Source organism: Thunnus maccoyii, chromosome 6, assembly GCF_910596095.1.
Source record: "Thunnus maccoyii chromosome 6, fThuMac1.1, whole genome shotgun sequence".
In the NCBI taxonomy this organism is placed as follows: Eukaryota; Metazoa; Chordata; class Actinopteri; order Scombriformes; family Scombridae; genus Thunnus; species Thunnus maccoyii.
The window spans coordinates 6,265,298-6,279,303 of NC_056538.1; the positions used below are offsets into that span (position 1 = coordinate 6,265,298).

The 14,006-nt window shown below is 38.7% G+C and overlaps 1 protein-coding gene across 1 annotated transcript; it reads left to right on the forward strand.

The window, feature by feature from the left end:
* The first annotated feature begins 355 nt into the window (after positions 1 to 355).
* serpine2 (serpin peptidase inhibitor, clade E (nexin, plasminogen activator inhibitor type 1), member 2) lies at positions 356 to 10,328 on the forward strand. The gene is made up of 9 exons (XM_042415399.1): positions 356 to 590; positions 2,004 to 2,283; positions 2,466 to 2,693; positions 3,000 to 3,197; positions 5,777 to 5,975; positions 6,070 to 6,167; positions 7,845 to 7,931; positions 8,029 to 8,112; positions 9,737 to 10,328. The coding sequence occupies exons 2-9, from the start codon at positions 2,022 to 2,024 to the stop codon at positions 9,772 to 9,774; spliced, it is 1,194 nt and encodes a 397-aa protein (XP_042271333.1). The 5' UTR covers positions 356 to 590; positions 2,004 to 2,021; the 3' UTR covers positions 9,775 to 10,328.
* Positions 10,329 to 14,006: the final 3,678 nt, after the last annotated feature.

The window sequence follows — 14,006 nt, forward strand, 5'->3', positions numbered from 1 at the left end:
TCATATGACAAAAACATGAGCAAGATGATTGCGCTTACAAGTTGTTTCAAAACATTCCCCGTCACTGTCACTTCCTGTTGTAAACAACTGAAGTTCGTAGGTGCATCAAGTTAGCCAGAATTAGCCAAGATATTACCGGAAGTAAAAAAAATAGATATAAACATGAAACTTAACTTTTGTGCCTCAGAATATGAGCGGCCACTTGGCAACATAAATATATCAAAATATTATAGGGAGAGTTATATTATAAGGGGCGAAACTGTGATTCAGTAATGGGTAGTCATAATGTACGGTAATTTATGTGGTTTTAGTTTGAGGTTGTACCGGATGTTGGTGCGCTGTAATATTGACCTTGACTAACGGATACACACTTCATGTTGCCGTTTGGTTAGAAGGCGGAGTTCAGTCCATTAAAGTCCTCATTGAAACCTCACTTGAGTCAGTAGTAGCTCTCGCTTTCACTGGAATAAAGAGGGTATTTTTTTACACTTTCTTCAGAGTACAAGCCAGAGTTTTTCGTTTGGACTTCAGTGGAAAGCGGACTGTTTTTCACCTGCGCTAAAAGACGAACTAACGTCTTGACGTGATAGGTAAGTTAAGGACCGCCGTGTTTCTGATGTTTCTTCTGCAGCACAATTAACAAAATATATTCAGGACAGGACCAAACGACACAATTTAAGCAGTTTAACGTCGTTTATCACCACCTGTGAGCCTGAAATCTGGCGCAAGAAGCTCCTTTGTAGGAACTTCTATATGACATTAATTTATGTAGCTTTCCCGTCAGGTGGTTTTCTTTTGACACCATAAATTAGCTCAAATAAAATGGCTTAAATTGTTTCTGAATGCGCAGGTCATACCAACTTAAAATAGTGTGTTTCACTTGCAGCCGTGCTTTCTTCTTCATGTCCCCACAGTTTTGACTGAGTGTTCTTTAAATTCAAGGGAAGAAGCATGATGGTAAAGGATGTATTTTTTGCCATTTTGGTCGTTTAAGCGCTCCATTTCTGGACATTTGAGAGAAGCACAAACGACAATCTATGAAAAAAGAATTGTAGTTTTGTTTTTTGCAAACATAGAATGTGCAAAACAGGAAGACAATTCTTATCAAGAATCCCTCATTTGGCATTAGGCCATTATATACACAAGTTCTGTCATATATTTTAACGGCATACTCGTTTTTATAATGTGGTCGAGTATTATTCCTATATTTTTCAACATTAATTATAGTATTTATAACCTGACATTGGGGTTCAAATGTAGAAGTTGCCGTTTTATTGAAATGAATGCTGATTGGTCAGTCATTTCATGCAAAATTCACAAGGACACCATCAGATATTTCAGGTCATTCTGTTGAGAAAACATCAAATTGCCAGATTTTTGCAGATGATGTGTGGTTCACCATTAAATAAACTGGCTTTTCAATGCCTTTTCCAGTTTGTCACAACTTTCACTGCAAATCTGACCAAGTGTATTGACCAAACTGCTTACCCCTAAAACTCATCCATAGAAAAATATATCATGATTAAGCCCATCTACAGTTAATCACCTCATTTCACAAAGATGTTATGTGTCCCTCCAAGCAAGCAAGCAAGCCTGCAGGCATTCTGGCTGGCTCTTGTGGCTACATTCATTCTGCCTCAGTGAGTGGGGCGCAGGCTGATTTATTTTCCTAAAATGGTCTGAAAGATTTAATTTAGTCTAAAATGAAAGAAGGGATCAGTTTGAGGAAGCTGGTGAAACTGCAATATTCAGACAGAGTGAGTAAGAGTCAGTCAGACCCTGCAGCACCGGGTGAAAGGTTTTGTTGCCTAAGGAAGCAAAAGTGCATGTGGTAATTGTACTTAACCTTGATGCGTCATATGAAAAGGATATCTCACTTTCTTGGAATTGTTTATAATATTGCATTGACTGCCAGTTATGTTTTCATAAATCTATAAATCTACAGCTGCTCAGATGGCTGGTAACATACCTCTGATACTCTTTCTTTTGTTCTTTCTTACCAGGTGCTGTAGAAATCAAAAATGAAGCACCTGTCATTATTGTGCCTGTGTGCGCTGGTGACCTTGTATAGCCATAAGGGTGTGTTGTCCCAGACTCCCTCCTACGGTGAGCGGGGCTCAGATTTTGGCATACAGGTGTTTCAGCAAGTAGTGCGCTCCAAGCCCCTGGAAAATGTGGTCTTTTCACCCCATGGAGTGGCTTCCATCCTTGGCATGCTGCTACCAGGAGCACACGGGGAAACCCGGAAACAGGTCCTCAATGCACTCCGTTACAAGAAAAATGGTAAGAACCATTTCTGGCTTTAGTGTAGAAACTTTTCTGAGTTCCTCTGATAAACATCTTCAAAGATGCAAGCATGGGAATTTGGTAAATTCTCTCCGTATGAACTGATTTAAGTATGTGTTGAATATTTAAACCCTGAGCATCTGTTGAGTCATAATTCAAACATTACTTTGTCCGCACAGGCCCTTACAAGATGCTGAGGAAGCTGCACAAGACCTTGACAGCAAAGTCCAACCAGGATCTTGTTTTAATTGCCAATGCCATGTTCAGCCAGAAGGGTTTCCCCATGGAGGAAGCCTTTGTAACCACCAACAAAGCCAACTTCCAATGTGAGAGCAGGAGCCTGGACTTCAACAACCCCCAAGGGGCAGCAGATGAAATCAATGCATGGGTCAACAATAAGACCAAAGGTAGGACATGTGAATGTACATCACAGCTATATTTGAAACAGTTATAAAATTTGTGACAAAAAGGCTTTTCAAATACTTGTATATTTTGTTATATACCATCGAACTTTTTCACTATCCCCCAGTAGGAAGCCTTTTTTTTTTCTTCTTCTTCTTTCGTAATGTAGTTAATTTTCAGTTGTGGACGTTGGCATGTCCTGGATATGACGTTGCATTATTACTTCCTCATGTCCTTTGTTGAACTGCATACAGTGGTTTTTATCAAACCGTGCTGACTGAATAATCATCCCGTGTTGCATATTTGTCCAGGTCACATCCCCAGCCTGATCAAAGCAAACATGCTGGACTCGGGTCCAACCCTTCTGGTCACTGTCAACTCAATCTACTTCAAAGGCTTATGGAAGTCCCGCTTCCAGCCCGAGAACACCAAGATGAGGCCCTTCAACGGTGGCAACGGGAATGTTTATAAGGTCCCAACGATGTCCCAGCTATCTGTCTTCAACATCGGTGAGTGGTCATGATTTTGCTTTTAATTCATAGACTTACTTGTATTTATTTTTGTATTTTAGATGCATCATGACAGTGAATAAGGGACATTTTCTTCATTACATTTTACCCCCAAATGACATTTGAGGATGTTATTTGTGATAGTTAGAAGGCTCTGCGGTGGATAGTTGTAATATTGGATTCTGACTGGGTGAAATGAGGTAAACATTTAGAAATGAGCCTGCTGGGAAGGTTGTTTGTCAATGAGGGTAGCCAGTCAAGACATGTTGCACAAAATAACATTTAAACAATGCGTGTGCTTTAAGATCTTAGATAATCTGTAAATGTAAATCCAGGGGAATTAACATACAAATTTATTTTTAGACATGCTGGTTTAGTTGGTAGAGGTTGTTGGGGCGTGTTTAGTCATAATGCATACATGGTTGGATAAAAGCTGAGTGGGGTTTTCCATATAGTGATATGCAAGTAGTGCCAGACAGAAGCCCTTTTACACAGCCTGTTCAAGGTGGGAATGCTGTGCCTTTATTCCACCTCAGTGTTCTGTATAAAAGGTATGGACACGGAGTTGAGGGGCAGAATCGCTCCGCCAAAAAGCCAGCTACAGAGGTAGTCACAGAACCGGATCAATGTCTATGTAAAAGGGACAGCTGACAAGGCGGGACAGGGAGCTGACACTGTTGTGTTACACATCACACCTCTGAAACCAGAGCGCTGGCATGCTATGTAAAAGCACACACAAGGGCGGCATTATGCCGGCTTTGTTTGGTTCAGTGTAAAAAAAGCAAAGACAGCTTGATGACGGATCTTCTTTACAGGTATAATGCAGGATTTCTGTATAAATGAGCCTAGTAACTCAAAATGAACTCAGTCAAGTTGATATACATTTCTTCGAGTAATTACTGGATAGTATTTTAACTGTCATGATAGGGTTAATACTTCATCAATGGAGGCTCAGATAAATGGCAAACAGGCAGCTATTATACTTCAGCCAAAAAAAATATTGCAATATAAATACAGATTTTATTATTAAATAGTTTGTTTTCATGGTGTAGTCTCATTCAGTGCCAGTTTACATTCCATTACCTTCATTTGGCAGATGCTTTTGTCCAAAACAACTTACAATAAGTGCATTCAAACTTCCAGAGCTAGATGTCGTCAAAAATGTTTGATTATGATTTGATGATTCATCGGTCAGATTGTGTTTTGTTGTAAAGAAATGTTAGCTTAGTCATACCACCTCTGCTGGATAATATTTAGGCTGGTGTGAAATGACATGATATACCAGTCAGTGGTCTATATTTAGATGAGTTGAGGCTATCAGAGTTGTGTTAGCACAGTGGGTGCTGTGAATGGATTCTCATACGGTGCCACAATTAAAGTAAGATGGTGTTAAGCTGCGTGGGACAGATGTTTGTGTGTTTCTTCAGTATCCTACTGTGTGATGATTTTAGTCTTACCACACTTCAATCATAAAGGAAAAAAACTGCACAAAAAATATGGCAAGTTTGTAACAGCACTAAATCACTTTACTGTGGCTTTATACAGTCATGTTTTATGAATGTAATTCAGTTTACACATACTTGGTTTTATAACTTAATAACATAATGTGCTGTGATTTAGTTTAATGGCCGTATAAAGCATGTCAGACTGTGGTATAAGGCTGGAACTGCTTTGACTCCATCTGTTGTTTTTTTTAGCCAACTGTCACTTTCATATCTGAGGTGTACAGTACATTTGTCATTCTTATTTTGCAGCTACATGCTGTACTAGAACGAAAGTATTATTGCTTAAAAGGTCAGTGGGCTTATACAGGACAGCACACTCAAACTGTCTAATGCATCTTGGATGGAACAATACAGGTCCAAATACATAGTAGCCTAATGTAAATGAAAACTAATCATTCTTATGATATTAGTTTTGCTATTCCCCCTTGTAGACTAATATTTAAATATTGTTCCAGTGAGTCTTTTGCATTTGCTATCCTTAACATCTGCTACTCTGGTGGGTCTTTTTTGTGGAAGAGTCTGCTTGCTCTCAGGAAATGAGGCTTTTTCCGTTTCCAGTTTGTTTAGACTAAATAAAATTACTCTGCTGCGATAACCATCACGGTCAAAGAAAATATTGTCACCCACAGAAACTTCAACATAAAATCCTGGCAAAATGGATTGTTGGAGAGCAACCAAAAAAGGAAAAAAAAAAAAGAAAAAAAAAAGTCTTTCTCGTTTATTCTTGTTGCAGCCCAAACAAACATAACAAATGGGTGCTACAGACTCACAAACTTAGAAAAACAGTGTATCTTTTACTGTTTTTACGCTTATGGACGCATTTTTCAAGTAAGCAGGAGCTTTTTAAAGAATTGTATTCTTTAGTCAGATTTAGCAAAGTTAATGTCATATCTACTGAGGGAATGATATCAAATGTCTTGCAGTCCTGCATGTCTTCCCAAAATGTTTAATAGATACAAGAAGGATATACTAAGAAACAAATATATCAGTGAGTATAAACATGAATCAAGCTTTATCCTTACTGTCACCTTGACCTTTGAAACTATTGACCCATAACCTCTCCTCTTCTGCCAGGCATGGCCACCACGCCTCAGGGACTGAAATATAAGGTCATCGAGTTGCCCTATCACGGCAACACCATCAGCATGCTGATTGTCCTGCCCACTGATGAGGACACACCTCTGTCCAGTGTGATCCCACACATCAGCACAGCCACGGTGCAGAGTTGGACCAAACTGATGCACATGAGGAAAATCCGCCTGCTCATCCCCAAGTAAGATGCACAAAGATACACCCACGCAACAGCTGTTCTTCACTTACTTGGCTGGAAAACATTAACATTGTTTACATGTGTGTGTTGTCTGTAGGTTTACCGCCGATGCAGAGATAGATTTGAAAACTTCCTTTGAAGCACTGGGAATAACGGACATGTTCAATAAGGGGAAAGCTGACTTCAGACACCTGTGTGAGTGAAAGCACAGTTGAAACCCGAAAGTGACGCAATGCCTCTGAGTATTTAGAACACGTTTATTTGGATACGACTGAGGTTTGAATTGTTGGCTGTTTACTGTGAGAGCCAGTAAGACGTATGAAATGTGTCTGGCTGTCCAGTGTGACAAACTGAATCACTCTTGTTCTCTTTCTTTCCGTTGGCTTCTCCCTGAGTCCCAAGAGCACTTTTGAATGAGGTGTTCCAGTGCCACCATGTGGTGTAAACCAGGCTGACGTTGTATTTTTGTATTGAGCATCAGAGGCTCTTAATCATTTTTCATCTGAGAAAATTCCCACAAAATGTTAATGTTGATCTCTGAAAAAGCAAATCACAAGATTCATTCTGTCCATTTCCCTTTTGAAATCCAGCATACTATGTCATTTACCTATGTCATAACTGTGTGCAATCCAGTTCAAACACTAATTTATTTCCATCATTCAATGTACCAGCAGATTAAGGGAGATTCCAATCACGCACATTTTCTTGGTGCTTTCCATTTGGCTGATGTGCCTCCTCGCTTCTCTCATTCACATCTCTTCCTCACATCTTAGCTTCTCCCTGTGGGGATACAAGAGATGTGAGGATGAAGGAGCTGTATTTACCAAAAAGGGCATTCTCACTCACTCCAGTGTGTCTTTTTAGGGGATGGTAGCTGCCCGATGGGTATCACAGAATATGACATACATAAACATAACACCAACTGACTGATTAAAATGATTTTATTACTGAAAGAAGACATCAAACAGGAGGATGCAATGAAAAACTGCTATAAATGTTATAAGTAAAATTTGTGTAATTTGTTTGTGTGAGGCAGCAGATACAGTAAATATGCCCTTTCCAGGCTCAGGCTGATGTTACAGGACTAATAATAACCATGAAAACCCGAGCAGTTTATTTTTGGACAGAGTACCTTGATGTTCCTGATGAGCAGCACTCTGAACTGAGAATATAAAAAAGAAGAAAATCCTTTTTGAGGAGTGCTTTTTTGATACATTTGTGATTTAGTGATTAACACACATCTAATTTTATTTTAGACTAAACATGAATAATGTTAGAGCTGCCATTGATGCTGTTATTGCTGTCTCCTCAGTTAGTTTGCCTAACTGACAGTTATGCAATCATGCAATATGATTAATATTACAGTAAGGCTGTTTCCACAGGAGCCGTCTTTTTACTTTCCCATCAGATCAGCAGACCAAAACAGATTCTGGTGCTGCTGTCTGGCTGAAAATATTTTACATAGGCCACACCTGGTGGTTCATCTCTCCTCATCTCCTCCAAGACACATTTAAGGGATTGAATGATGATGACTGGCCTTGATTGATTTCAGGGTTAATGGGCTGGAGGATGGAGAAGCGAGGGCAGGAGGAAGCATACGCAGCTGAATGGAAAGCATCCTATACATGTCCACATAGTCATGGGAAGAGGTCTAATTAGGCCACATAAGTGTATGGTTGAACCTTGGGCATGTAGAGCCCTTAAGGATTTCTCATAAATAGATAATGTAGTTTGGTTCAGTAATACTGTTGTGTATTATTGCACTAACAGGCCAACATTGGTTGAGCAATATCAAATTGGTAATAATAATCTGTAAACTAACGCACTGTATTTGTCTATATTTGCTAGAATTAACAGTTACCGTTTTCACAGGTGGCCAGCCACTCTATGTATCCAAAGCACTCCAGAAAGCCAAAATAGTGGTGAATGAAGATGGAACAAAAGCAGCAGCTGCCACTAGTGAGTGTTTTGTTCAGTGAAAAAGTCACAGTTAATAATGTACTTTATATAACCCACGCTGTTAGAATTTTCTGATGTGTTTGCTTTTTGTATTTAGCTGCCATTTTGCTGGCTCGGTCCTCTCCACCTTGGGTTTCAGTGGACAGACCTTTCCTCTTCCTCGTCCGACATAACCCAACAGGTAAACATGCCTTCTATTTCCATCTGGCTTTACTCACCTTTAAAGGCATATATGGTAATGGAATTATTTATTTATTTATAATTGAACTCCTGCTGCATCTGCACATGAAATGTGCAAATATTGCCATATGAAATATGCCAATTTAACCAGATAATGGTGCTATTCAGTATAAACACGGTCTGGTTCCCTTCAAAAGCAGATGGTACTTGTAGAAAGGTTGGATGGTCTAGCGATAATCAAATAAACAAATGAACCTCAATTGTGCCTTATAGCCAAACAATTGTATTTGGCATAACAAATATGTGTAATACAGTGACCCAAGCAGAAATAAGAAATATGCTTTGTGTAAAATTCCACTTATAGTAGAAATTTCAAAAGAATATTTGATGTAAAAGGTTGGTGATGCAAGTGAATGTGATGAAATATTGTCAGTCACACTCGAGGTTCAATAATGAATGTTCCTTTCCAGTGTGCAATGGATTTGTCTTGAGACAAGGATGGATCAGGAGTAACAGGGCAAAACATTCCATTAAATCTAAAAACCACATTTTCCCAGGGTTAACAAAACTTTTATCTCCTCCGTTGATGTTGCATGTGATTGCACTCCTTCCATGTAAGCATGCTTAAAGCTGGTTCAGTAAACACAGTGTTAAGAGCCACTTCATAACCAGCTTTGGGATACTGCTCACACAGTTACAAATTGAGATTTGTAGGTTATCCAGTTATCTTTGGGCTTGGCTCAGTTTTTTTCTGATATCAAGAAGCTGTAAGTGGGTTACATCACCATGGTGGTAACCTGTGCTGCACCAGAGCAGGTTATTTTCAGAAGATCACATCAACACTGGTCTACAACCTGACTGCTGTTCAGTCAGATCTCAGGAACAATGATTCCCTTTTTTCCAATTTCCTATAGGATCCAGACATGGACACAACTACAGAGTTTATAATAAAGTCACAATTCATAAAGATATTTTTGTAGATCAGTAAAATCATCTTACTGCCCCAGCCTTTCTATGTCCACTCTGGATTTGAAACAAAGCTTCTAACAAACAGATTAGTTTACTTATTAAATACCTAATGAATGGTGATTATAGTTGCATTTTAATTATGCTAAATTTCTTTCATTTTCAACAAGATTCCTGACAGTATGGACGCTTTCATGCTCTTATTTCATCACTGCGGTTCTTGAGTAACTTGAGGCAACTTTGTGATAATTGAAAATAAAAAAGTATACCTGCTGTTGTCTTTTATTAGAAAACAAATACCACAACAATCGAATTTCATCAAAATCATGGTTTTATATCATCTATTGAATATTAATGGTTCTGGTGATATTGCTTATAATTAAGAACTTGCCTCTTTCACATGCACATGCACGCTCACAGCTGGATAGGAAAACCCAGAGTTAACTTAGCCAGTTGATAACCAGCTTTGTGATAATAGTTCTCCGGGATTGCCAGTATTAGACTTGGTGAAGCCAGGTTAACCCAGAGATACCAAAATGCAAATAATTTAACTGGCCTTTAATCTTGATTTTTTGCTAATATTCTTGGTGAACTATAGCCTACACTCTAGCTTGGGGCTGTGCTTGACGATGATGAGTGCTCTCTGTCTCTGTCCCCAGGTACTGTTCTCTTTATGGGCCAGATCAACCAGCCTTGAGTCCAGCCATCACTGGCCAGTCCCTGGTAGTGTCGTAGGCCAGCACAGGAAATGCTTATACACTGCCATGCATGAACACATGAACACACATCCACACCAACACACACACACTTTGCTGTAGACTTATGTACAATGTGGACATATGATATTATTTGTTTTAAGTATTGCTTTTTATGTTACCCATTTCCTGTAATGCATAACATGCTTTATAAAATGTTTTGCAGACTAAATTTTCCAGCTGTTTTAATTTTTTGTACTTTTTTGAATTTATTATGTTTTTAAAAGACTTTGAATGTCGATTGTGTATTTTCTGAACTCTGGAGTGGGATAATCAGTTTATTTATCATGTCACTTTTTCAGTTTAAACGTTCTCCATCTCGAGTCGTGCCACTCCAGTCTTTCTTCAGTTTCTTCAAATTATGACAATGTACATCCCATCTTGAATGCCTTGCATTCAGCTGTTTTAAGATGATTGTTTCCCTCACTGAGGAGGTCTTCTGTTGTCATATTTGCTGCATGTTTGATAAAATAAATACACATATTTATAACATCAATGATTTTGCCCTGATTATTTTTGGTAATGTTATTTCTGACCATGTTTTTCGCTTTGTGACATTCTGTAGTTTGTTTATATTTTTGCATTATAATGTAACAGCAGTGCTTTGAGACTATATGCTAAAACACCTTAATGTTTTAGCATGTTGACATTGCTAATCAGCAGTGAACACAAGCCACTGCTGAGACTTTACTAATCATAAAGATATGAATGGAACATCGCCCTCTTGAAGCCCTTTCCTTTGTGTATAGTCTTTGTTTTGTACGGAGAACATAAAGGGGAAATTAATGAGTTGAAGATTTAATTTCCAACATCTAAACATGTAATCTCATCCCTCTGATGTCATTATTATTAATTTATAATTGATTTGTTAGACGGGCAGATTTGCATTTGCATAAGCAACTGCAATGGGCCCCCTAACCACCAGGGGGCCCTTGTGGGGTGTTTTTTGTTTTGTTTTTTATTTCACAAACAGGGGGTCCTCTTAAATGGCAAAATTTTATACAGCACTTCTATCCAAAGCACTTTACAAGGGTTTGCTGCTCATTTACCCAGTCATGCACACACCATAAATTATCAAGTGATTTGATTAAAGCTTGATTAAAACAGTCGTGATATGATGAAAACATGAGTCATGCGTGAGGTTACATGCTGTCTCTGTCTCACTCTATAAATAATGTGAGGGGTCAGAGCCGTTGACTGTAGTTTGGGAGACTGGGGTTTGAGACCCGGTGTGGGTCTCAAACCCCAGTCTCCCAAACTACAGTCAACGGCAAGTAGATTTTTGAAGAACACTGTTTTAACACTTCAATATCCTAAAATTAGAAGTGTAATAAAAAACAAAAACAGAATTGTTACGCCTATTTCCACTTTTATTCAAATACAAATAAGTTCGCAATTTAGATAACAGCATTAGCTAAATTTGGGCTCATATGTAGGAGCACTTAACTGTAATTCATGTGGAGCCTTTGACGCTCACTTTCTCTTAGTCTACCTTGTTTAATGCTAGCTAATTGTCTCCTGAAATCTAAAAATGGACGATACGATCTCAAATAATAACTTATATATCAATCTGTGTGGACTGAATTAATAGATAAAAGCACATTATTGGCTATTGGATAAAGAAGTTCAGTGTTAGCCTATTGCACAATAAAGTCACATAAGGTAGACCTACCCCTGGCCCTGACATGGCTTTTGTTTTGTTAAATCTTGCTGTGTGTGTGTGTGTGTATGTGTGTGTGTGCTATTCAGACATATTTTAGTGCAGCTGCAGTACCAGAGGAGACAACTGGACAAAGTCAACCATCAGGTAGGTTACAACCACCTTGCTGCTGCTGTTTAAGCAGCATGCATAGTTTGCTTGCTCACTACAATGGGATAGGTTCTTTCAAGTCATGTTTGAATTGAGTGAGCACTGTTGCTGTCAAAGTTATGCAGGCAAGTGGACCCAAATGCAGGAACAACAAGCAAGCGACAGGAATCGAAGAAAATAATTATTTTCCGGACTCTGGTTACTGGCAGACGAACACAAAAACAGAACTGGCTGACTCGAAACATGAGAGAAAAACAATAACAGCTGTAAACACCAGGATTCATTGACCACAAACTGACAAAGAACAGACAGGTATAAATACACGAGGAATGAATCACAGAACAGAGGGAAACAGTCTGAGCAGGACTAGGAGACATAAGAAACTGTTTGGTTATGTTGTAACCTTGGTTCTCTAAGTGAAGAGACTATTTCTCCACTCCGTTGCATGTGGAATATGTAACAGAGTGGAGAGATAGTCTTGATACGATAGAGTAACAAGGTTACAAACTGTCAAGAATAAAACCAAAGCAAGGCAGAGATAAAACTAAAGAAAACAATAGCCCTGAACTCAAAGGAAAAACAATACCAAGCTCAAGCACTACACAAAGAAACACAAATGGCAAATGCAGTTATCACAAATAATTTGTAACCCAGAGCACATTCAAAACACACACAGTTTGAGGATGATGATTAGTGTTGTTATTATTGTGTTATCTTGTTATTGCTGCTAATATTAACAATAATATTGTAGTGACACTGTTTATCACTTCCACAAAGATGCCAGGTTATATAGAGAAAAATAACAAATTAATCAAAACAGGTTAAATGGCTCCTACAATATACGTCATATTAGTATTATACAGTAATTGATGTTACCCAGTAATTTAATGATACATCTTTTTGGCTGGACTGCCATGGACCAGCCCTATAACTGTGTCCGTGACAACTGTGTGAATGAATGAGTGAGTGATTAAGTTACATCATTGGTTGGCCGGCCAAGTGTTGGAGTTTCTCCATTGGCCATTGCTCTTTCAAAATGAAATGGTGCGAAATGATGGAAACCTGAGGAGGACAGCAGCATGACGCAGAGCGACGGTGTTTCCTGATAAGCCTCCTGAATTTGCGTCCAAAATGCATCCAAAAATCCAAAATTTTGTTTACAATTTCCACTTCAGCCTCCATGATCATCGACCAGGAAAGAGTATTTAGAATAGTTATAATTAGAATTAAAATAAGTTCTCTTTCAAATCAAACATTCCAAGATATGAGTGGAAAGTACTTTTGTTGCAACTGCATTCGTAATTCTTTTTTGACTCAAACGTAGCTTAACCATGTCATGTGATATGCTACTTCAGTACACTTTAACAAAAAATATTACTGAGACCACTACAGAAAATTGCAGATGAACATTTAATATCCAGGAATTCACATTATAGACACTACCACTGACTATCCCTGTAACAAACTGGCCACAATTTCACAGACTGATCATACACGGTCCAGCAATACACTAGGTATTGACCTACAGTAGTCTTGTTCTTTTATTTCTTTTATATCAACTGATCCAGATTCAGATTCCCCAGGTACATCACATCAACAGCCCGAAACCATCTCAGTTACTTCGGAACCACAACATACTCATTATCCATCCAGTGCAGCACCAGTTGACCCAACAGAAGATGAAGAAATTCCAGGTCCATCAACTCAACAGCCACAACCCAGCTCAGGTATTCCTGCTCAAACCACTCATCCTCCATCCAGTGCACCACCAGTAGATCCAGGAGACTGGCTGCCTGTCCTCACAGATGTTGACAGGATGGAAATGATATCCAGAGGGCCATTTAGAATCAACCCATATTTTACATTCCCAAATGAAAAGACAGCAGGAGCTTCCATACCCATTTCATGTACAGGAAGCTAGTAAATGGAGAGAAGATCAAATGAAGCTGGCTTATTTACTCCAGAAAGAATAACACAGTCACCTACTTTTATTGCAAATTATTGTTCTCAAAAGACATAAAATTAACAAAAGAAGGACTCTGTGATTAGACAAACATTGGCAATTTACATAAAAGCCATGAGAACAGCCAAGAACACACCACAAATATGGCAAAGTAGAAAGAATTGGAGCTTCAGCATAGAACTGGCAGTACCATTGACGCTAAGGAAAGATCTCTGCTGGAGGCTGAAAGACAACGTTGGCGAGATATAATTACAAGACCGATTGCTGTTATACAATCGCTAGCTGAGATAAACTTAGCTTTGAGGGGCTCTTCATCCACCTTTAACGAAGAACACAATGGAAATTTTATGAAGGAGGTGGAGGTCCTTGCAAGATTTGATCCAGTCATGAAAGAGCACATT